General features: G+C 45.7%; 1 protein-coding gene across 1 annotated transcript in view; it reads right to left on the reverse strand.

Moving 5' to 3' along the window:
- The window catches only part of LOC121556150 (AT-rich interactive domain-containing protein 4B-like), a 93805-nt gene that overhangs the window by 13128 nt on the left and 53392 nt on the right, over positions 1-27285 (reverse strand). The window contains exons 9-12 of the mRNA XM_045212653.1: positions 12705-12789; positions 12371-12536; positions 2901-4265; positions 1133-1267 (exon numbers count right to left, since the gene is read on the reverse strand). Coding sequence (XP_045068588.1) covers positions 1133-1267; positions 2901-4265; positions 12371-12536; positions 12705-12789 — 1751 coding nt within the window. The remainder of the gene's footprint in view (positions 1-1132; positions 1268-2900; positions 4266-12370; positions 12537-12704; positions 12790-27285) is intronic.

The following is a 27285-nucleotide window of genomic DNA, read 5'->3' on the forward strand; positions in this document are numbered from 1 at the left end:
TGAAGGCCACTGTGTTCTTGGGGACCTTCAATGCTGCAGACATTTTTTGGTACCCTTCCCCAGATCTGTGCCTCGACACAATCCTTTCTTGGAGCTCTACGGACAATTCCTTCAACCTCATGGCTTGGTTTTTGCTCTGACATGCACGGTCAACTGTGGGACCTTATATAGACAGGTGTGTGCCTTTCCAAATCATGTCCAATCAATTGAATTTTCCACAGGTGGACTCCAATCAAGTTGTAGAAACATCTCAAGGATGATCAATGGAAACCGGATTCACCTGAGTCTCATAGCAAAGGGTCTGAATAAAATCCTGTTTTCACTTTGTCCTTATGGGGTATTTATTGTGTGTAGATTGATGAGGATTTTTATTTATTTAATCAATTTTAGAATAAGGCTGTAACGTAACAAAATGTGGAAAAAGGGAAGGGGTCTGAATACTTTCCGAATGCACTGTATGTATATATAAAAAACAATTTGTTTTATGTGAAATTGGTCCGTGGGCCTACTAAAGGGGCCTCCAGTCGTTCCTCTAGAGGTGTTGAAAGACTGAAGTAGAGAGATACTGCAACAACTTAGTCAGGACGTTTCTTTAGGAGCCTTAGATGAAACATGTAGGAGCACCAAAGGAAGTTAGGAGCACAATGCAAAATGTTTGAGGTAATAAAGCCAGAGTCCTCCATTTTCTAGGAGCACTGGTCGCACAGCAAAATATTTAGGCGCATATGCGAGTAAAATGGTGGCACTGTAGAGCCCTGTTAGGAGTAATTTGTCTGAAAATCAGGTAACTTCAAGTAATTTGATTACATGAAGTAGGACTGGCTGGAGAAGAAATCCTCTGTAAAGGTATACCTGCCATTAAATTAATTTAACACTAATGTTCCTGATTTGGTTCAAAATTACATAAAATATCCACCATCAATTAAGCATGCATTTCTAGGCCCTACACCCATAACTATAACTATTCAGATCTGAAGATTTCTCTACCATCTGCAGTACGACCCAGTCAATAATCTGATGGAATAACTTCCATTCACGATGCATTATCTAATTTAGGCAACAGAACAGAAGAGATAATGTTAACAAACAAGCCTGACAGCTGAACTGTCGGGGGAGCAGCCAGTTACCTTACCTTTGGCTTTGTGTTCAGTGTTGTCATGCCGACTGCTACTACTGAGTTCCAGACTGCAGGGAGAGTTGGAGGACAGGCTACCTGGACCGTCGTCTGGGAGGAAGGCCCCTGACCACTCATGGTGTTGATCCTGGTCTGGACCAGAATAAGAAGAATGCTTTATTGATCCATACGAGACTGAAATTCGTCTTCTGCTGTACAATATCCCTCCGATATACACACACAAACACTAATTCGCTTGGAGATGTTTGGGAGCAGTCGGACATGGGATTCGGACATGGCAAACTTCCAGTCGCTGGCCCGCTTCTCTAACCACTAGGCCTCTCAAATTCTAATCTGGACCTCAAGCCAGTTCCACTGCTGGTGTTCATTCTCGCCCTCTAACCAGGGACTGGTTTAGACCTGGGACACCAGGTGGGTGATTCCCCTTTAACCAGGGACTGGTTTAGACCTGGGACACCAGGTGGGTGATTCCCCTCTAATCAGGGACTGATTTAGACCTGGGACACCAGGTGGGTGATTCCCCTCTAACCAGGGCCTGATTTAGACCTGGGACACCAGGTGGGTGATTCCCCTCTAATCAGGGACTGGTTTAGACCTGGGACACCAGGTGGGTGATTCCCCCTCTAATCAGGGACTGATTTAGACCTGGGACACCAGGTGGGTGATTCCCCCTCTAATCAGGGACTGATTTAGACCTGGGACACCAGGTGGGTGATTCCCCCTCTAACCAGGGACTGATTTAGACCTGGGACACCAGGTGGGTGATTCCCCTCTAATCAGGGACTGATTTAGACCTGGGACACCAGGTGGGTGATTCCCCTCTAACCAGGGACTGATTTAGACCTGGGACACCAGGTGGGTGATTCCCCTCTAATCAGGGCCTGATTTAGACCTGGGACACCAGGTGGGCGATTCCCCTGTGACCAAGGACTGATTTAGACCTGGGACACCAGGTGGGTCCACATGATGATCAGGTAGAACAGAGAAGCAGCAGTAGTCCGGACCTCTTAAGCTTCACATGCATAGATCTACATGCGTGTGCGTGTGCTATGCCAGAGGTTCTGGGGAATGGGACACCTTTTGGTAACATGATACCGGTCCATGCATTTCTAGACTTTCAAATAGCAACGTTCACAAGTTTTTTTTTTTTTTTTTTCCTGTTGTTGTAGGGAAAGAAGAATCACATTGAAAACATCACCACTGTAAGCTCATTTGAAAGAAAACCAACTGCATATTTAAATAATAGCTAGGCCTACATGCAATGAAAGTTTAGGTTTGATTTACATTACCTTGTTTTGTGTCTGCCAGTTGGCTGTAGGTAAGTATGCTAGCAAATATTCTTATAGCCTACTCGCCAGAGTAACCTACATCACTATCCCAGTGTATTATTGCTGCTTCCATATCAGCTAAAATAGAATGTCATCATTTCAGAAGAAAAGTCTACCAAGCTGGTTTTTAGTAGCAGTAGTTATTACTTTTAAAAAATATACATTTTTGGGGGAGATTCTAATAAGGCTGCAATGTTGTTTGGTTTATTGTTTGAACGGTCGCTGAGATTATATTTGGTTATTAATCCAGAATATGCTACTTTGATGCACAGCCTACAGAGCAGATCAAGGAACCAAGCCACTACACTGCCACCACGGCTCCGCAAGGAATGATACGGTGCCAGAGCGTGTTAGGAGCCACCCCGCTGGGTATCTACTGCCTCCATAGAGTCTGACTCCTGAACTAGTCAACCTGCCGCCCCGCCCCACGCCCTTACCTGGGGGCAGGTCCTGGTCCTTCAGCTCCCCTCCCAGACTCTCCACCTCCACCGTGTCACTGCGACCCCCACCGCCTTCCTCCGGCATGGGGTTGGCACGTCCTGGAGTCAAAGGGTCAGAGGAGGGCGTTTTACCCAGGGCAGGGGCCCCTGTGGAGGGTGGAGGAGAGGAGGGCTGAGTCCAGTTTGAACCAGTCCCAGAGCCCTGCTCCATGGCCCCACTACCACTACCCCCCATGGAGGGGGACTCTGGGGTGGTAGGAGGGGTGTTGAGGACTGAGTTAGAGCCGCTGGAGGGGAACTCCTCCTGCTCTCTCCTCTTCTCCTTCTCCTGGTTCTCCTCTGTGGTCTCGGGGTCCTCCTTCTCCGGGCCTCCTCCTCCTCCTGCCTCGTCTCCCTCCCCGTCCCGCTCCTCCCTGCTCTCCCTCTCCTCCAGGTCTGATGAGGAGGACTGGGCCGGTCCAGTGGGAGGAGGGGAGTTAGCAGCCTCTGTGTCTGAGTCAGAGAACAGCTCCTTCAGGGTCTTCTTGGGCCACTGGGCCTGAATAGTGGACCACACATCCTTCTGGCCCTTGGTGCGCCCCCCACCCACCTGTCTCTCCCTCTCATCCGCTGTAGCAGCCATCTTGGCCCTCTTCTCAGGGATCTCCCAGAATCCCGCAGGGCGGGCGCCACTGCCACCCCCGCCTCCTTTGACGGTCTTGTCCTTCATGCCGTTGTACTTCTTGGAGGGGGAAGGTTTGGGTTTCGGACAGGAACTGGGTCGGTCTCTGTCTCGGTCGGCCTCCTCTGATTGGTTGGTATCAGAGGGAGGTGGTGCTCCTCCTTCATCGTCTGAGCTGCTACTAGAAGAGCCTCCTCCTGCTGGTCCTCCTCTCTCCTCCTCCGGCCCCCCTCCTCCTCCTCCTCTCTCCTCCCCTGGCCCTCCTACTCCTCTCTCCTCTGCCTTCCTGGGGGAGTCTCTCGGCAGCCAGTCAGTGTTCCTGGTGCTCCGGGTGGGGAGCTTGGTTTTGGACGGGGGTCCTTTAGGGGTGCATTCAGACCACTCCACGGTTGCTCCCTCTGAATTCCTCTTCCTGGAGGCTGAGCTACCCGGCCCCTCCATCTCAGCCTCAAACTCTGGTTGGCTACGCCGTTTCACCGCCTCCGGGGCATCTTTGTTGATTGGTTCTTGGCTATTTCCTGTGACCGATGGGGTTTTGGGGACATCAGTAGGTGCGGTACCCTCCCAGCAGTCTGAGGCGTGAGGTGGTTCGGGGGGACCCCCCTTTCTGAGACCGCCGCGCCCCACTGGACGGTCATCTTCGTCCTCACAATCACCCTCCTCATCCTGGTGATCAATGTCATCTGTTGAACTATCTGAGCCTGAAAGGAAACAACAGCATGGTTTTTATACCACATAATATAATAGCAGTCAGTCTAGGAGACTTCTGGAATGAAATAGAGTTGTTTGGAATTAAATACAATCCTAATCTATTAATGGACCAGGACTTTAGGTCTCTTTCATTCCAGAAAACTCTTCTACATTTTCCAATGGAGTCAGTACACTACCCTTGGCCTCAAAGTACCCTTACTTGTTTAAGGGTTCATATACATTTTGACAGATGGAATTTAATGACTTTACCCTAACCCTAACCCAAACCCTAACCCTAACCCTAACCCTAACCCTAACCCTAACCCAAACCCTAACCCAAACCCTAACCCTAACCCTAACCCCAAACCCTAGCCTAACCCTACCTAACCCTAACCCAAACCCTACCCTAACCCTAACCCAAACCCTAACCCTAACCCAAACCCAAACCCTAACCCTAACCCTAACCCAAACCCTAACCCTAACCCTAACCCAAACCCTAACCCTAACCCTAACCCAAACCCTAACCCTAACCCTAACCCCTAACCCTAACCCAAATTTCCATGACCAACAATCGGTGGCGTCTATGTACAGTTGAAGTCGGAAGTTTACATACACCTTAGCCAAATACATTTAAACTCTGTTTTTCACAATTCCTGACATTTAATCCTAGTAAAAATTCCCTGTTTTAGGTCAGTTAGGATCACCACTTTATTTTAAGAATGTGAAATGTCAGAATAATAGTAGAGAGAATGATTTATTTCAGCTTTTATTTCTTTCATCACATTCCCAGTGGGTCAGAAGTTTACATACACTCAATTAGTATTTGGTAGCATTGCCTTTAAATTGTTTAACTTGGGTAAAATGTTTCAGGTAGCCTTCCAAAAGCTTCCCACAATAAGTTGGGTGAATTTTGGCCCATTCCTCCTGACAGAGCTGGTGTAACTGAGTCAGGTTTGTAGGCCTCCTTGCTCGCACACACCTTTTCAGTTCTGCCCACACATTTTCTATAGGATTGAGGTCAGGGCTTTGTGATGGCCACTCCCAATACCTTGACTTTGTTGTCCTTAAGCCATTTTGCCACAACTTTGGAAGTATGATTGGGGTCATTGTCCATTTGGAAGACCCATTTGCGACCAAGCTTTAACTTCCTGACTGATGTCTTGAGATGTTGCTTCAATATATCCACATAATTTTCCTTCCTAATGATGCCATCTATTTTGTGAAGTGCACCAGTCCCTCCTGCAGCAAAGCACCCCCACAGCATGATGCTGCCACCCCCGTGCTTCACGGTTGGGATGGTGTTCTTCGGCTTGCAATAACCCCCTTTTTCCTCCAAACATAACGATGGTCATTATGGCCAAACAGTTCTATTTTTGTTTCATCAGACCAGAGGACATTTCTCCAAAAAGTACGATCTTTGTCCCCATGTGCAGTTGCAAACCATAGTCTGGCTTTTTTATGGTGGTTTTGGAGCAGTGGCTTCTTCCTTGCTGAGCGGCCTTTCAGGTTATGTCAATATAGGACTCATTTTACTGTGGATATAGATACTTTTGTACCTGTTTCCTCCAGCATCTTCACAAGGTCCTTTGCTGTTGTTCTGGGATTGATTTGCACTTTTCGCACCAAAGTACGTTCATCTCTAGGACACAGAACGTGTCTCCTTCCTGAACGGTATGACTGCTGCGTGGTCCCATGGTGTTTATACTTGCGTACTATTGTTTGTGCAGATGAACGTGGTACCTTCAGGCGTTTGGAAATTGCTCCTAAGGATGAACCAGACTTGTGGAGGTCTACAATTTTTTTATGAGGTCTTGGCTGATTTCTTTAGATTTTCCCATGATGTCAAGCAAAGAGGCACTGAGCTTGAAGGTAGGCCTTGAAATACATCCACAGGTACACCTCCAATTGACTCAAATGATGTTAATTAGCCTATCAGAAGCTTCTAAAGCCATGACATCATTTTCTGGAATTTTCCAAGCTGTTTAAAAGGCACAGTCAACTTAGTGTATGTAAACTTCTGACCCACTGGAATTGTGATACAGTGAATTATAAGTGAAATAATCTGTCTGTAAACAATTGTTGGAGAAATTACTTGTGTCATGCACAAAGTAGATGTCCTAACCGACTTGCCAAAACTATAGTTTGTTAACAAGACATTTGTGGAGTGGTTGAAAAACAAGTTTTAATGACTCCAACCTAAGTGTCTGTAAACTTCAGACTTCAACTGTACGTACAGTGCATTCGGAAGGTATTCAGACCCCTTCACTTTTTCCACATTTTGTTACGTTACAGCCTTATTCTAAAATGGATTACATAGTTTTTTTTTTACTCAATCTACACACAATACCCCACAATGACAAAGCAAAAACAGGTTTTTAGAGATTTCTGCTGATTTATTAAAAATAAAAAACAGAAATATAACATTTACATAAGTATTCAGACCCTTTACTCAGTACTTTGTTGACGCACCTTTGGCAGCGATTACAGCCTCAAGTCTTCTTGGGTATGACGCTACAAGTTTGGCACACCTGTATATGAGGAGTTTCTCCCATTCTTCTCTGCAGATCCTCTCAAGCTCTGTCAGGTTGGATGGGGAGCGTCACTGCACAGCTATTTTCAGGTCTCTCCAGAGATGTTCGATCGGGTTCAAGTCTGGGCTCTGGCTGGGCCACTCAAGGACATTCAGAGAATTTTCCTGAAGCCACTCCTGCATTGTCTTGGCTGTGTGCTTAGGGTTGTTGTCCTGTTGGAAAGTGAACCTTCACCCCAGTCTGAGGTCCTCAGCAGGTTTTCATCAAGGATCTCTCTGTACTTTGCTCCGTTCATCTTTGCCTTGATCCTGACTAGTCTCCCCGTTCCTGCGGCTGAAAAACATCCCCACAGCATGATGCTGCCACCACCATGCTTCACCGTAGGGATGGTGCCAGGTTTCCTCCAGACGTGACGCTTGGCATTCAGGCCAAAGAGTTAAATCTTGGTTTCATCAGACCAGAGAATCTTGTTTCTCATGGTCTGAGAGTCCTTTAGGTGCCTTTTGGCAAACTCCAAGCGGGCTGTCGTGCCTTTTACTGAGGAGTGGCTTCCGTCTGGCCACTCTACCATAAAGGCCTGATTGGTGGAGTGCTGCAGAGATGGTTGTCCTTCTGGAAGGTTCTCTCATCTCCACAGAGGAACTCTAGAGCTCTGTCAGAGTGACCATCGGGTTCTTGGTCACCTCCCTGACCAAGGCCCTTCTCCCCCGATTGCTCAGTTTGGCCGGGCGGCCAGCTCTAGGAAGAGTCTTGGTGGTTCTAAACTTCTTCCATTTAAGAATGATGAAGGCCACTGTGTTCTTGGGGACCTTCAATGCTGCAGACATTTTTTGGTATCCTTCCCCAGATCTGTGCCTCGACACAATCCTTTCTTGGAGCTCTACGGCCAATTCCTTCGACCTCATGGCTCGGTTTTTGCACTGACTTGAACTGTCAACTGTGGGACCTTATATAGACTGGTGTGTGCCTTTCCAAGTCATGTCCAATCAATTGAATTTACCACAGGTGGAAACATCTCAAGGATGATCAATGGAAACAGGCTGCACCTGAGCTCAATTTCGAGTCTCATTGCAAAGGGTCTGAATACTTATGTAAATAAGGTATCTGTTTTTTATTTTTAATAAATGTGCAAACATTTCTAAAAACCTGTTTTCACTTTGTCATTATGGGGTATTGTGTGTAGATTTATGAGGATATTTTATTTATTTAATCCATTTTAGAATAAGGATGTAACGAAACAAAATGTGGAAAAGGGGAAGGGGTCTGAATACTTTCTGAATGCACTGTATGTATATATAAAAACCATTTGCCCTGTATAAAAAAGTCAGTGATGTGGAAAACTGCCCTCTGATCCCTCTGTACCATCTCCTTGTTAACCCTCCACAAAGTAGAATACCTGTTAGGCTACTGTATAAAACACACCCTCAGTCTGGAGAGCTACTGGGTGTGCAGGCTTTTGATCCAGCCCTGCTCAAACACATCAGAGCAATCTATTTATCAAGGTCCAGTTGAGCAGCTAAAATGTGGTTTGTTAGAGGGGGACTGGAACAACAGTCTGCACACCCATTAGCTCTCCTGGAGGATGGCTGACCACCCATTAGCTCTCCTGGAGGATGGCTGACCACCCATTAGCTCTCCTGGATGATGGCTGACCACCCATTAGCTCTCCTGGAGGATGGCTGACCACCCATTAGCTCTCCTGGAGGATGGCTGACCACCCATTAGCTCTCCTGGAGGATGGCTGACCACCCATTAGCTCTCCTGGAGGATGGCTGACCACCCATTAGCTCTCCTGGAGGATGGCTGACCACCCATTAGCTCTCCTGGAGGATGGCTGACCACCCATTAGCTCTCCTGGAGGATGGCTGACCACCCATTAGCTCTCCTGGAGGATGGTTGACCACCCTTGATGTGAAACATTGTAATATTACAACCAAATACGTTTTATGCCTTTTGAAATAATTCACTCATTCAATATATCAAAAGATCAAATGGCTATGGTAGGAAACAAATATTTTTATTAAGCTGAAGCAAGCCCACAAATTTTCTTCAGGAAATGTAAATATGACTAAACTCGAAATTGCCTTCAGAATGTATTCATACCCCGTGACTAATTCCATATTTTATTTGTGTTACAGCCTGAATTCAAAATGAATTCATTTAAATTATTTCTCTCCCATCTACACACAATACTCCATAATTACAAAGTGAAAACATGTTTTTAGAAATTTTTGCAAATTTATAAAAAATGAAATATATGCTTAGTCCCCTCCTGTACTCCCTGTTTACCCACGACTGCGTGGCCAAGCACGACTCCACATCACCAACAAACGATCATGGTCCAAACACACCAAGACAGTCGTGAAGAGGGCACGACAACACCTTTCCCCCTCAGGAGACAGAAAATATTTGGCAAGGGTCCCCAGATCCACAAAGAGTTCTACAGCTGCACCATCGAGAGCATCCTGACCAGTTGCATCACCGCCTGGTATGGTAACTGCTCTGCATCCGACCGTAAGGCGCTACAGAAGGTAGTGTGTACGGCCAAGTACATCACTGGGGCCAAGCTTCCTGCCATCCAGGACCTATATACTAGGCGGTGTCAGAGGAAGGCTCCAAAAATTGTCAAAGACTCCAGTCACCCTAGTCATAGACTGTTCTCTCTGCTACCGCACGGCAAGCGGTACCGGAGTGCCAAGTCTAGGTCCAAAAGGCTCCTTAACAGCTTCTACCCCCAAGCCATAAGATTGCTGAACAATTAATAAAATGGCCACCCAGACTATTTGCATTGAGCCCCTACTCGCTGTTTACATTTACATTTAACTTTAACTTACAGTTAGTGAGTGCATAATTATATATATATATATATATATATATATATATATATATATATATATATATATAAAAAAAAATCATACATACTTTAGCAACAAATCCGAGGCGTGCACAACTATGGGGCAAAACAGACTGTGTTGGCTTCGACTGTTGACAACATGGAAACTATATTTTGTCTCCAATATGTATTGAAAACATAAATACATTTGCACAATGGGCACTTGTTGTCTCTCAAATACATTGTTTCAGTTGTTTATTATCTATGCATAGTCACTTTACCCCTACCTACATGTACAAATTACCCCGACTAACCTGTACCCCAGCACATTGACTCGAGTCTCTAAGAGCTTTGCACACCTGGATTGTGCAACATTTGCCCATTATTCTTTTCAAAATTCTTTAAGCTCTGTCAAATTGTTTGTTGACAATTGCTAGACAGCCATTTTCAGGTCTTGCCATAGATTTTCAAGTAGATTTAAGTCAAAACTGTAACTCGGCCACTCAGGAACATTCACTGTCTTCTTGGTAACAACTCCAGTGTATATTTGGCCTTGTGTTTTAGGTTATTGTCCTGCTGAAAGGTGAATTCCTCTCCCATTGTCTGGTGGAAAGCAGACTGAACCAGGTTTTCCTCCATTTATCCCGAAAAACTCTCCATTCCTTAACGATTAGAACCATACTCATAACATTACCATACTCATAACATTATTTTATTATTTTATGATGCAGCCACCACCATGCTTGAAAATATGGAGAGCGGTACTCAGTGATGTGTTGTGTTGGATTTGCTCCAAACATAAAGCTTTGTATTCAGGACATAAAGTTAATCACTTTGCCAATCTTTTTTCAGTTTTACTTTAGTGCCTTATTTCAAACAGGATGCATGTTTGGAATATTTGTATTCTGTACAGGCTTCCTTTTCACTCTGTCTATTAGGTTAGTATTGTGGAGTAACTACAATGTTGTTGATCCATCCTCAGTTTTCTCCTATCACAGCCATTAAACTCTGTAACTGTTTTAAAGTCACCATTGGCCTCATGGTGAAATCCCTGAGCGGTTTCCTTCCTCTCCGGCAACTGAGTTAGGAAAGATGCCTGTATCTTTGTAGTGACTTGGTGTATTGATACACCATCCAACTTGTAATTAATAACTTCACCATGCTCAAAGGGATATTCAATGTCTGCTTTTGTTTTTACCCTTCTACCAATAGGTGCCTTTCTTTGCGAGGCATTGGAAAACCTCCCTGGTCTTTGTGGTTGAATCTGTGTTTGAAATTCACTGCTCGACTGAGGGATCTTACAGATAATTGTATGTGTGGGGTACGGAGATGAGGCAGTCATTTAAAAAATCATGTTAAACACTATTATTGCACACAGAATGAGTCCATGCAACGTATTATGTGACTCCTGAACTTATAGGCTGGCCATAACAAAGGGGTTGAAAAGTTATTGACTCAAGACATTTCAGCTTTTCATTTTGAATTAATTTGTAAAGATAAATCGAAAAACAATTCAACTTTGATATTATGGGGTATTGTGTGTAGGCTAGTGACAAAACATCTCAATTGAATCCATTTTAAATTCAGGCTGTAACAACAAGATGTGGAAAAGGTCAAGGGGTGTGAATACTTTCTGAAGGCGCTGTATCTTTGCTACCTTAGAAGTGTTTACTTTGCAGGCTGACTAGAATCTACTGAGTTGCAATGTCATCACCATCTTTTGCTGTATCTTTGCTGTTCCTTGACTAAGAGGTGATGACCACTCCAGCTAAGTCCCCTCCTGTTCCTTGACTAAGAGGTGATGACCACTCCAGCTAAGTCCCCTCCTGTTCCTTGACTAAGAGGTGATGACCACTCCAGCTAAGTCCCCTCCTGTTCCTTGACTAAGAGGTGATGACCACTCCAGCTAAGTCCCCTCCTGTTCCTTGACTAAGAGGTGATGACCACTCCAGCTAAGTCCCCTCCTGTTCCTTGACTAAGAGGTGATGACCACTCCAGCTAAGTCCCCTCCTGTTCCTTGACTAAGAGGTGATGACCACTCCAGCTAAGTCCCCTCCTGTTCCTTGACTAAGAGGTGATATGAACTGAAGCCATGTCTCATGTGTCCTCTCATCCTTTGAATGTTTGCTCTCCAAGCACTGAGTAACCCTGTCAATGTTCTCTTACTGTATGTAGAGTTAGTCACATACACAAACACATTATTACACAACAATGTGATTATAAGCCTTGCTTGGACTAACTCATTCTTAGCTCTTTTGTCTAACTGTGTGTTATTGTTTTTTTGTCTTCCCAGTCAAATCCTGTCCTACCCTCAGTGGAAGAGTTGAGCTCTTCTCCAAAACCATCCATCCATGATGAGCCTGTCCTGCACTGAATCCTCTGAACACCTCAACTCATCATGGACTTAAGCATCTGAACACCTCAACTCATCATGGACTGAATCCTCTGAACACCTCAACTCATCATGGACTTAAGTCAAGCCTCTGAACACCTCAACTCATGCTTCATTCTATCACTGCTGTGTAGCCCTCTCATTCCCCATAATATTGTACTATTAATGTCTTTATTAAATGTTTTAGGTTTAAAAAATTAGTCTTTGGCCATTTTTGAAACAAGCGTTGTCGTCTCCGTAACTCCTATTTTATTTTTCAAGTAACCAGCCAGCCAATGGCTGCAGACTGGAGACTGCAGTAACCAGCCAGCCAATGGCTGCAGACTGGAGACTGCAGAGTCAGAGTCCCTTGGTTCTCACCATCCTCCATCTTGGAGAAGACATGGCGCTCGTGGGCGGAGCCGGGACTTGAGATAGATCCGAGGAGTTTGGAGGAGGGGCGGGGGACACGTAGGCTGTTGGGGGACGGACTCCCCAGGTCCGCGTTCAGTCGTTCCAGGCGGTTGCGCTCTCTCTCCACTTTGTTCTGGGAAGGGAGGAACACCATGTTTAGGCCTCCAGAGGGATGTTGTGGTGACCTCATGTCATCTTCATAGACACAAACACAACTGTATATTCTGTATATTCATTTGAAATGGCTATATGCAAAATAGAATTTCAAGAAATATATGTTTTTAATGAATATTTCTCCTACCTTTATTTTCTTGCGATGCTTGATCTTTTGAACATTCTTATTGGCCGGACGTACGATCTTGTCAGCTTTGACCCATTCATCATATCTGACAGGAGAGACGGAGACAGAGGGTCACTCACAGGTCAACGGTAACTGATAAAGCTTATGTCCCAAATGGTACCCTATTCCCTATATAGTGCACTACTTTAGACCAGAGAATGGCACCCTATTCCCTATATAGTGCACTACTTTAGACCAGAGAATGGCACCCTATTCCCTATATAGTGCACTACTTTAGACCAGAGAATGGCACCCTATTCCCTATATAGAGCACTACTTTAGACCAGAGAATGGCACCCTATTCCCTATATAGTGCACTACTTTAGACCAGAGAATGGCACCCTATTCCCTATATAGTACACTACTTTAGACCAGAGAATGGCACCCTATTCCCTATGTAGTACACTACTTTAGACCAGAGAATGGCACCCTATTCCCTATGTAATGCACTACTTTAGACCAGGGCCCTATTCCCTATGTAGTACACTACTTTAGACCAGAGAATGGCACCCTATTCCCTATATAGTGCACTACTTTAGACCAGAGAATGGCACCCTATTCCCTATATAGAGCACTACTTTAGACCAGAGAATGGCACCCTATTCCCTATGTAATGCACTACTTTAGACCAGGGCCCTATTCCCTATGTAGTACACTACTTTAGACCAGGGCCCTATTCCCTATGTAGTACACTACTTTAGACCAGGGCCCTATTCCCTATGTAGTGCACTACTTTAGACCAGGGCCCTATTCCCTATGTAGTACACTACTTTAGACCAGGGCCCTATTCCCTATGTAGTACACTACTTTAGACCAGGGCCCTATTCCCTATGTAGTACACTACTTTAGACCAGGGCCCTATTCCCTATGTAGTGCACTACTTTAGACCAGGGCCCTATTCCCTATGTAGTACACTACTTTAGACCAGGGCCCTATTCCCTATGTAGTACACTACTTTAGACCAGGGCCCTATTCCTATGTAGTACACTACTTTAGACCAGGGCCCTATTCCCTATGTAGTACACTACTTTAGACCAGGGCCCTATTCCCTATGTAGTACACTACTTTAGACCAGGGCCCTATTCCCTATGTAGTACACTACTTTAGACCAGGGCCCTATTCCCTATGTAGTACACTACTTTAGACCAGGGCCCTATTCCCTATGTAGTACACTACTTTAGACCAGGGCCCTATTCCCTATGTAGTACACTACTTTAGACCAGGGCCCTATTCCCTATGTAGTACACTACTTTAGACCAGGGCCCTATTCCCTATGTAGTACACTACTTTAGACCAGGGCCCTATTCCCTATGTAGTACACTACTTTAGACCAGGGCCCTATTCCCTATGTAGTACACTACTTTAGACCAGGGCCCTATTCCCTATGTAGTACACTACTTTAGACCAGGGCCCTATTCCCTATGTAGTACACTACTTTAGACCAGGGCCCTATTCCCTATGTAGTACACTACTTTAGACCAGGGCCCTATTCCCTATGTAGTACACTACTTTAGACCAGGGCCCTATTCCCATGTAGTACACTACTTTAGACCAGGGCCCTATTCCCTATGTAGTACACTACTTTAGACCAGGGCCCTATTCCCTATGTAGTACACTACTTTAGACCAGGGCCCTATTCCCTATGTAGTACACTACTTTAGACCAGGGCCCTATTCCTATGTAGTACACTACTTTAGACCAGGGCCCTATTCCCTATGTAGTACACTACTTTAGACCAGGGCCCTATTCCCTATGTAGTGCACTACTTTAGACCAGGGCCCTATTCCCTATGTAGTACACTACTTTAGACCAGGGCCCTATTCCCTATGTAGTACACTACTTTAGACCAGGGCCCTATTCCCTATGTAGTACACTACTTTAGACCAGGGCCCTATTCCCTATGTAGTGCACTACTTTAGACCAGGGCCCTATTCCCTATGTAGTACACTACTTTAGACCAGGGCCCTATTCCCTATGTGGTACACTACTTTAGACCAGGGCCCTATTCCCTATGTAGTACACTACTTTAGACCAGGGCCCTATTCCCTATGTAGTACACTACTTTAGACCAGGGCCCTATTCCCTATGTAGTACACTACTTTAGACCAGGGCCCTATTCCCTATGTAGTACACTACTTTAGACCAGGGCCCTATTCCCTATGTAGTACATTACTTTAGACCAGGGCCCTATTCCCTATGTAGTACACTACTTTAGACCAGGGCCCTATTCCCTATATAGTACACTACTTTAGACCAGGGCCCTATTCCCTATATAGTGCACTACTTTAGACCAGAGCCCTATGGGATTCCGTATAGGCCTGGTCAATAGTATTATCACATTCTCTATCAGACAAACCAACACCCCACTGACCACACAAAGACATTCAACCCTCTATCTATAGTCTGTCTGACCCCGACTTTAGTTAAAGAAGATAAATCCACATTATATTATGGAATAAGACAAGCTTAATGAAGATAAATCAACATTAGGATAAAATACCAACAACCACAGAAATGATTTCAAAAAAGTTACTACCCAAAGATACTACTTAACTTAGGTCTACAGAAAGTTACTACCCAAAGATAGTACTTAACTTGGGTCTACAGAAAGTTCCTACCCAAAGATACTACTTAACTTGGATCTACAGAAAGTTACTACCCAAAGATACTACTTAACTTGGGTCTACAGAAAGTTACTACCCAAAGATACTACTTAACTTGGGTCTACAGAAAGTTACTACCCAAAGATAGTACTACTCAAAGATAGTACTACTCAAAGATAGTACTTAACTTAGGTCTACAGAAAGTTACTACTCAAAGATACTACTTAACTTAGGTCTACAGAAAGTTACTACTCAAAGATACTACTTGACTTAGGTCTACAGAAAGTTACTACTCAAAGATACTACTTAACTTAGGTCTACAGAAAGTTACTACTCAAAGATACTACTTGACTTAGGTCTACAGAAAGTTACTACTCAAAGATACTACTTAACTTAGGTATACAGAAAGTTACTACCCAAAGATACTACTTAACTTGGGTCTACAGAAAGTTACTACCCAAAGATACTACTTAACTTCGGTCTACAGAAAGTTACTACCCAAAGATACTACTTAACTTCGGTCTACAGAAAGTTACTACCCAAAGATAGTACTTAACTGGGGTCTACAGAAAGTTACAACTCAAAGATAGTACTTAACTTAGGTCTACAGAAAGTTACTACTCAAAGATAGTACTTAACTTGGGTCTACAGAAAGTTACTACCCAAAGATAGTACTTAACTTAGGTCTACAGAAAGTTACTACCCAAAGATACTACTTAACTTGGGTCTACAGAAAGTTACTACCCAAAGATAGTACTTAACTTAGGTCTACAGAAAGTTACTACTCAAAGATAGTACTACTCAAAGATAGTACTTAACTTAGGTCTACAGAAAGTTACTACCCAAAGATACTACTTAACTTGGGTCTACATAAAGTTACTACCCAAAGATAGTACTTAACTTGAGTCTACAGAAAGTTACTACCCAAAGATAGTACTTAACTTGAGTCTACAGAAAGTTACTACCCAAAGATAGTACTTAACTTGGGTCTACAGAAGGTTACTACCCAAATATACTACTTAACTTGGATCTACAGAAAGTTACTACCCAAAGATACTACTTAACTTGGGTCTACAGAAAGTTACTACCCAAAGATAGTACTTAACTTGGGTCTACAGAAAGTTACTACCCAAAGATAGTACTTAACTTAGGTCTACAGAAAGTTACTACTCAAAGATAGTACTTAACTTGGGTCTACAGAAAGTTACTACTCAAAGATAGTACTTAACTTAGGTCTACAGAAAGTTACAACCCAAAGATAGTACTTAACTTGGGTCTACAGAAAGTTACTACTCAAAGATACTACTTAACTTGGGTCTACAGAAAGTTACTACCCAAAGATACTACTTAACTTGGGTCTACAGAAAGTTACAAAAACCAAAGATAGTACTTAACTACCTACAGAAAGGAATGAAAGTCTTCCAACGTCACACCACAAGAGAGAAAAGCCTCTGATCAACCACTTATGGAATTCAACCACAAAACAACAGTAAGACAATGACATCCCTACATTGGACTCCCTGTGAAAAGCTCTTCTCTATTGTGTCTGTCTCATGATACACTCATGTATGCCAACTCCACTTCAACATAGTAACACCGTATTACACTGTCTCTGGCCCGGGGAGGGGGAGAGAGGTAGAGGTGAGTCTAGCAACCCTTTATAACCATATTCACACTATAGGGACCACCCCAACCGTACCCTTTATAACCACATTCACACTATAGGGACCACCCCAACCGTACCCTTTATAACCACACTATAGGGACCACCCCAACCGTACCCTTTATAACCACACTATAGGGACCATCCCAACCGTACCCTTATATAACCACACTATAGGGACCATCCCAACCGTACCCTTTATAACCACACTATAGGGACCACCCCAACCGTACCCTCTATAACCACACTATAGGGACCACCCCAACCGTACCCTTTATAACCACACTATAGGGACCATCCCAACCGTACCCTTTATAACCACACTATAGGGACCACCCCAACCGTTCCCTTTATAACCACACTATAGGGACCACCCCAACCGTACTCTTTATAACCACACTATAGGGACCACCCCAACCGTACCCTATATAACCACACTATAGGGACCATCCCAACCGTACCCTTTATAACCACACTATAGGGACCATCCCAACCGTACCCTTTATAACCACACTATAGGGACCACCCCAACCGTACCCTTTATAACCACATTCACACTATAGGGACCACCCCAACCGTACCCTTTATAACCACACTATAGGGACCACCCCAACCGTACCCTTTATAACCACACTATAGGGACCACCCCAACCGTACCCTTTATAACCACACTATAGGGACCACCCCAACCGTACCCTTTATAACCACACTATATAGACCACCCCAACCGTACCCTTTATAACCACACTATAGGGACCATCCCAACCGTACCCTTTATAACCACACTATAGGGACCACCCCAACCGTACCCTTTATAACCACACTATAGGGACCACCCCAACCGTACCCTTTATAACCACACTATAGGGACCATCCCAACCGTACCCTTTATAACCACACTATAGGGACCACCCCAACCGTACCCTTTATAACCACACTATAGGGACCAACCCAACCGTACCCTTTATAACCACACTATAGGGACCACCCCAACCGTACCCTTTATAACCACACTATAGGGACCACCCCAACCGTACCCTTTATAACCACACTATAGGGACCAACCCAACCGTACCCTTTATAACCACACTATAGGGACCACCCCAACCGTACCCTTTATAACCACACTATAGGGACCACCCCAACCGTACCCTTTATAACCACACTATAGGGACCACCCCAACCGTACCCTTTATAACCACACTATAGGGACCACCCCAACCGTTCCCTTTATAACCACACTATAGGGACCATCCCAACCGTACCCTTTATAACCACACTATAGGGACCACCCCAACCGTACCCTTTATAACCACACTATAGGGACCACCTCAACCGTACTCTTTATAACCACACTATAGGGACCACCCCAACCGTAGCCTTTATAACCACACTATAGGGACCACCCCAACCGTACCCTTTATAACCACAATATAGGGAACATCCCAACCGTACCCTTTATAACCACACTATAGGGACCACCCCAACCGTACCCTTTATAACCACACTATAGGGACCACCCCAACCGTACCCTTTATAACCACACTATAGGGACCATCCCAACCGTACCCTTTATAACCACACTATAGGGACCACCCCAACCGTACCCTTTATAACCACACTATAGGGACCAACCCAACCATACCCTTTATAACCACACTATAGGGACCACCCCAACCGTACCCTTTATAACCACACTATAGGGACCACCCCAACCGTACCCTTTATAACCACACTATAGGGACCACCCCAACCGTACTCTTTATAACCACACTATAGGGACCATCCCAACCGTACCCTATATAACCACACTATAGGGACCACCCCAACCGTACCCTTATATAACCACACTATAGGGACCACCCCAACCGTACCCTTTATAACCACACTATAGGGACCATCCCAACCGTACCCTTATATAACCACACTATAGGGACCACCCCAACCGTACCCTTATATAACCACACTATAGGGACCACCCCAACCGTACCCTATATAACCACACTATAGGGACCACCCCAACCGTACCCTTTATAACCACACTATAGGGACCATCCCAACCGTACCCTTTATAACCACACTATAGGGACCATCCCAACCGTACCCTTTATAACCACACTATAGGGACCACCCCAACCGTACCCTTTATAACCACACTATAGGGACCACCCCAACCGTACCCTTTATAACCACACTATAGGGACCACCCCAACCGTACCCTATATAACCACACTATAGGGACCATCCCAACCGTACCCTTTATAACCACATTCACACTATAGGGACCACCCCAACCGTACCCTTTATAACCACACTATAGGGACAACCCCAACCGTACCCTTTATAACCACACTATAGGGACCATCCCAACCGTACCCTTTATAACCACACTATAGGGACCATCCCAACCGTACCCTATATAACCACACTATAGGGACCATCCCACCCGTACCCTTTATAACCACACTATAGGGACCACCCCAACCGTACCCTTTATAACCACACTATAGGGACCACCCCAACCGTACCCTTTATAACCACACTATAGGGACCACCCCAACCGTACCCTTTATAACCACACTATAGGGACCACCCCAACCGTACCCTTTATAACCACACTATAGGGACCACCCCAACCGTAGCCTTTATAACCACATTCACACTATAGGGATCACCCCAACCGTACCCTATATAACCACACTATAGGGACCATCCCAACCGTACCCTTTATAACCACATTCACACTATAGGGACCAACCCAACCGTACCCTTTATAACCACACTATAGGGACCATCCCTACCGTACCCTTTATAACCACATTCACACTATAGGGACCACCCCAACCGTACCCTTTATAAACACACTATAGGGACAACCCCAACCTTACCCTATATAACCACACTATAGGGACCATCCCAACCGTAACCTTTATAACCACACTATAGGGACCATCCCAACCGTACTCTTTATAACCACACTATAGGGACCATCCCAACCGTACCCTTTATAACCACACTATAGGGACCACCCCAACCGTACCCTTTATAACCACACTATAGGGACCACCTCAACCGTACCCTTTATAACCACACTATAGGGACCACCCCAACCGTACCCTTTATAACCACACTATAGGGACCACCCCAACCGTACCCTTTATAACCACACTATAGGGACCACCCCAACAGTTCCCTTTATAACCACACTATAGGGACCATCCCAACCGTACCCTATATAACAACACTATAGGGACCACCCCAACTGTACCCTTTATAACCACACTATAGGGACAACCCCAACCGTACCCTTTATAACCACACTATAGGGACCACCCCAACCGTACCCTTTATAACGACATTCACACTATAGGGACCACCCCAACCGTACCCTTTATAACCACACTATAGGGACCACCCCAACCGTACCCTTTATAACCACACTATAGGGACCATCCCAACCGTACCCTTTATAACCACACTATAGGGACCATCCCAACCGTATCCTTTATAACCACACTATAGGGACCATCCCAACCGTACCCTTATATAACCACACTATAGGGACCACCCCAACCGTACCCTTATATAACCACACTAAAGGGACCACCCCAACCGTACCCTATATAACCACACTATAGGGACCACCCCAACCGTACACTTTATAACCACACTATAGGGACCATCCCAACCGTACCCTTTATAACCACACTATAGGGACCATCCCAACCGTACCCTTTATAACCACACTATAGGGACCACCCCAACCGTACCCTTTATAACCACACTATAGGGACCATCCCAACCGTACCCTTTATAACCACACTATAGGGACCACCCCAACCGTACCCTTTATAACCACACTATAGGGACCACCCCAACCGTACCCTATATAACCACACTATAGGGACCATCCCAACCGTACCCTTTATAACCACATTCACACTATAGGGACCACCCCAACCGTACCCTTTATAACCACACTATAGGGACAACCCCAACCGTACCCTTTATAACCACACTATAGGGACCATCCCAACCGTACCCTTTATAACCACACTATAGGGACCATCCCAACCGTACCCTATATAACCACACTATAGGGACCATCCCAACCGTACCCTTTATAACCACACTATAGGGACCACCCCAACCGTACCCTTTATAACCACACTATAGGGACCACCCCAACCGTACCCTTTATAACCACACTATAGGGACCACCCCAACCGTACCCTTTATAACCACACTATAGGGACCACCCCAACCGTACCCTTTATAACCACACTATAGGGACCACCCCAACCGTAGCCTTTATAACCACATTCACACTATAGGGACCACCCCAACCGTACCCTATATAACCACACTATAGGGACCATCCCAACCGTACCCTTTATAACCACATTCACACTATAGGGACCACCCCAACCGTACCCTTTATAACCACACTATAGGGACCATCCCAACCGTACCCTTTATAACCACATTCACACTATAGGGACCACCCCAACCGTACCCTTTATAACCACACTATAGGGACAACCCCAACCTTACCCTATATAACCACACTATAGGGACCATCCCAACCGTACCCTTTATAACCACACTATAGGGACCATCCCAACCGTACCCTTTATAACCACACTATAGGGACCATCCCAACCGTACCCTTTATAACCACACTATAGGGACCACCCCAACCGTACCCTTTATAACCACACTATAGGGACCACCCCAACCGTACCCTTATATAACCACACTATAGGGACCACCCCAACCGTACCCTTTATAACCACACTATAGGGACCACCCCAACCGTACCCTTTATAACCACACTATAGGGACCACCCCAACAGTTCCCTTTATAACCACACTATAGGGACCATCCCAACCGTACCCTATATAACAACACTATAGGGACCACCCCAACTGTACCCTTTATAACCACACTATAGGGACAACCCCAACCGTACCCTTTATAACCACACTATAGGGACCACCCCAACCGTACCCTTTATAACGACATTCACACTATAGGGACCACCCCAAACGTACCCTTTATAACCACACTATAGGGACCATCCCAACCGTACCCTATATAACAACACTATAGGGACCACCCCAACCGTACCCTTATATAACCACACTATAGGGACCACCCCAACCGTACCCTTTATAACCACACTATAGGGACAACCCCAACCGTACCCTTTATAACCACACTATAGGGACCACCCCAACCGTACCCTTTATAACCACACTATAGGGACCACCCCAACCGTACCCTATATAACCACACTATAGGGACCATCCCAACCGTACCCTTTATAACCACATTCACACTATAGGGACCACCCCAACCGTACCCTTTATAACCACACTATAGGGACAACCCCAACCGTACCCTTTATAACCACACTATAGGGACCATCCCAACCGTACCCTTTATAACCACACTATAGGGACCATCCCAACCGTACCCTATATAACCACACTATAGGGACCATCCCAACCGTACCCTTTATAACCACACTATAGGGACCACCCCAACCGTACCCTTTATAACCACACTATAGGGACCACCCCAACCGTACCCTTTATAACCACACTATAGGGACCACCCCAACCGTACCCTTTATAACCACACTATAGGGACCACCCCAACCATTACCCTTTATAACCACACTATAGGGACCACCCCAACCGTAGCCTTTATAACCACATTCACACTATAGGGACCACCCCAACCGTACGCTATATAACCACACTATAGGGACCATCCCAACCGTACCCTTTATAACCACATTCACACTATAGGACCACCCCAACCGTACCCTTTATAACCACACTATAGGGACCATCCCAACCGTACCCTTTATAACCACATTCACACTATAGGGACCACCCCAACCGTACCCTTTATAACCACACTATAGGGACAACCCCAACCTTACCGTATATAACCACACTATAGGGACCATCCCAACCGTACCCTTTATAACCACACTATAGGGACCATCCCAACCGTACCCTTTATAACCACACTATAGGGACCATCCCAACCGTACCCTTTATAACCACACTATAGGGACCACCCCAACCGTACCCTTTATAACCACACTATAGGGACCACCCCAACCGTACCCTTTATAACCACACTATAGGGACCACCCCAACCGTACCCTTTATAACCACACTATAGGGACCACCCCAACCGTACCCTTTATAACCACACTATAGGGACCACCCCAACAGTTCCCTTTATAACCACACTATAGGGACCATCCCAACCGTACCCTATATAACAACACTATAGGGACCACCCCAACTGTACCCTTTATAACCACACTATAGGGACAACCCCAACCGTACCCTTTATAACCACACTATAGGGACCACCCCAACCGTACCCTTTATAACGACATTCACACTATAGGGACCACCCCAACCGTACCCTTTATAACCACACTATAGGGACCATCCCAACCGTACCCTTTATAACCACACTATAGGGACCATCCCAACCGTACCCTATATAACCACACTATAGGGACCATCCCAACCGTACCCTTTATAACCACACTATAGGGACCACCCCAACCGCATACCTTTATAACCACACTATAGGGACCACCCCAACCGTACCCTTTATAACCACACTATAGGGACCACCCCAACCGTACCCTTTATAACCACACTATAGGGACCACCCCAACCGTACCCTTTATAACCACACTATAGGGACCAACCCAACCGTAGCCTTTATAACCACATTCACACTATAGGGACCACCCCAACCGTACCCTATATAACCACACTATAGGGACCACCCCAACCGTACCCTTTATAACCACACTATAGGGACCACCCCAACAGTTCCCTTTATAACCACACTATAGGGACCATCCCAACCGTACCCTATATAACAACACTATAGGGACCACCCCAACCGTACCCTTTATAACCACACTATAGGGACCACCCCAACCGTACCCTTTATAACCACACTATAGGGACCACCCCAACCGTAGCCTTTATAACCACATTCACACTATAGGGACCACCCCAACCGTACCCTTTATAACCACACTATAGGGACAACCCCAACCTTACCCTTTATAACCACACTATAGGGACCACCCCAACCGTACCCTTTATAACCACACTATAGGGACCACCCCAACCGTACCCTTTATAACCACACTATAGGGACCACCCCAACCGCACCCTTTATAACCACACTATAGGGACCACCCCAACCGTACCCTTTATAACCACACTATAGGGACCACCCCAACCGTACCCTTAATAACCACACTATAGGGACCATCCCAACCGTACCCTTTATAACCACACTATAGGGACCACCCCAACCGTACCCTTTATAACCACACTATAGGGACCACCCCAACCGTACCCTTTATAACCACACTATAGGGACCACCCCAACCGTACCCTTTATAACCACACTATAGGGACCACCCCAACCGTACCCTTTATAACCACACTATAGGGACCACCCCAACCGTACCCTTTATAACCACACTATAGGGACCACCCCAACCGTACCCTTTATAACCACACTATAGGGACCATCCCAACCGTACCCTTTATAACCACACTATAGGGACCACCCCAACCGTACCCTTTATAACCACATTAACACTATAGGGACCACCCCAACCGTACCCTTTATAACCACACTATAGGGACCACCCCAACCGTACCCTTTATAACCACACTATAGGGACCACCCCAACCGTACCCTTTATAACCACACTATAGGGACCATCCCAACCGTACCCTTTATAACCACACTATAGGGACCATCCCAACCGTACCCTTTATAACCACACTATAGGGACCACCCCAACCGTACCCTTTATAACCACACTATAGGACCATCCCAACCGTACCCTTTATAACCACACTATAGGGACCACCCCAACCATACCCTTTATAACCACACTATAGGGACCACCCCAACCGTAGCCTTTATAACCACACTATAGGGACCACCCCAACCGTACCCTTATATAACCACACTATAGGGACCACCCCAACCGTACCCTTTATAACCACACTATAGGGACCACCCCAACCGCACCTTTATAACCCCACTATAGGGACCACCCCAACCGTACCCTTTATAACCACACTATAGGGACCACCCCAACCGTACCCTTTATAACCACACTATAGGGACCACCCCAACCGTACCCTTTATAACCACACTATAGGGACCATCCCAACCGTACCCTTTATAACCACACTATAGGGACCACCCCAACCGTACCCTTTATAACCACATTAACACTATAGGGACCACCCCAACCGTACCCTTTATAACCACACTATAGGGACCACCCCAACCCTGTACCCTTTATAACCACACTATAGGGACCCCCCAACCGTACCCTTTATAACCACACTATAGGGACCATCCCAACCGTACCCTTTATAACCACACTATAGGGACCATCCCAACCGTACCCTTTATAACCACACTATAGGGACCCCCCAACCGTACCCTTTATAACCACACTATAGGGACCACCCCAACCATACCCTTTATAACCACACTATAGGGACCACCCCAACCGTAGCCTTTATAACCACACTATAGGGACCACCCCAACCGTACCCTTTATAACCACACTATAGGGACCACCCCAACCGTACCCTTTATAACCACACTATAGGGACCATCCCAACCGTACCCTTTATAACCACACTATAGGGACCACCCCAACCGTACCCTTTATAACCACACTATAGGGACCACCCCAACCGTACCCTTTATAACCACACTATAGGGACCACCCCAACCGTACCCTTTATAACCACACTATAGGGACCATCCCAACCGTACCCTTTATAACCACACTATAGGGACCACCCCAACCGTACCCTTTATAACCACACTATAGGGACCACCCCAACCGTTCCCTTTATAACCACAGTATAGAGACCACCCCAACCGTACCCTTTATAACCACACTATAGGGACCACCCCAACCGTACCCTTTATAACCACACTATAGGGACCATCCCAACCATACCCTATATAACCACACTATAGGGACCATCCCAACCGTACCCTTTATAACCAACCTCTCTTTCGTAACGTCTGAGATCCCCAGAGATTGGAAAGCTGCCGCGGTCATCCCCCTCTTCAAAGGGGGTGACACTCTAGATCCAAACTGTTACAGATCCATATCCATCCTGCCCTGCCTTTCAAAAGTTTTTGAAAGCCAAGTCAACAAACAGATCACCGACCATTTCGAATCACACCGTACCTTCTCCGCTATGCAATCCGGTTTCCGAGCTGGTCATGGGTGCACTTCAGCCACGCTCAAGGTCCTAAACGATATTATAACCGCGATCGATAATAGACAGTACTGTGCAGCCGTCTTCATCGACCTGGCCAAGGCTTTCGACTCTGTCAACCACCGCATTCTTATTGGCAGACTAAATAGCCTTGGTTTCTCAAATGACTGCCTCGCCTGGTTCACCAACTACTTCTCAGATAGAGTTCAATGTGTCAAATCGGAGGGCCTGTTGTCTGGACCTATGGCAGTCTCTATGGGGGTGCCACAGGGTTCAATTCTTGGGCCGACTCTTTTCTCTGTGTATATCAATGACGTCGCTCTTGCTGCTGGTGACTCTCAGATCCACCTCTACGAGACGACACCATTTTGTATACATCTGGCCCTGCATTGGACACTGTGTTAACAAACCTCCAAACGAGCTTCAATGCCATACAACACTCCTTCAGTAGCCTCCAACTGCTCTTAAACACTAGTAAAACTAAATGCATGCTCTTCAACCGAACGCTGCTTGCACCCGCCCACCCGACTAGAATCACTACTCTCGACGGGTCTGACCTAGAGTATGTGGACAACTACAAATATCTAGGTGTCTGGTTAGACTGTAAACTCTCCTTCCAGACTCACATTAAGAATCTCCAATCCAAAGTTAAATCTAGAATCGGTTTCCTATTTCGCAACAAAGCCTCCTTCACTCATGCTGCCAAACATGCCCTCGTAAACTGACTATCCTACCGATCCTTGACTTCGGCGATGTCATTTACAAAATAGCCTCCAACACTCTACTCAGCAAATTGGATGTAGTCTATCACAGTGCCATCCGTTTTGTCTCCAAAGCCCCATATAATACCCACCACTGTGACCTGTACACTCTTGTTGGCTGGTCCTCACTACATGTTCGTCGCCAAACCCACTGGCTCCAGGCCATCTATAAATCACTGCTAGGC

The sequence above is a fragment of the Coregonus clupeaformis genome, unplaced genomic scaffold, assembly GCF_020615455.1.
Source record: "Coregonus clupeaformis isolate EN_2021a unplaced genomic scaffold, ASM2061545v1 scaf0037, whole genome shotgun sequence".
In the NCBI taxonomy this organism is placed as follows: Eukaryota; Metazoa; Chordata; class Actinopteri; order Salmoniformes; family Salmonidae; genus Coregonus; species Coregonus clupeaformis.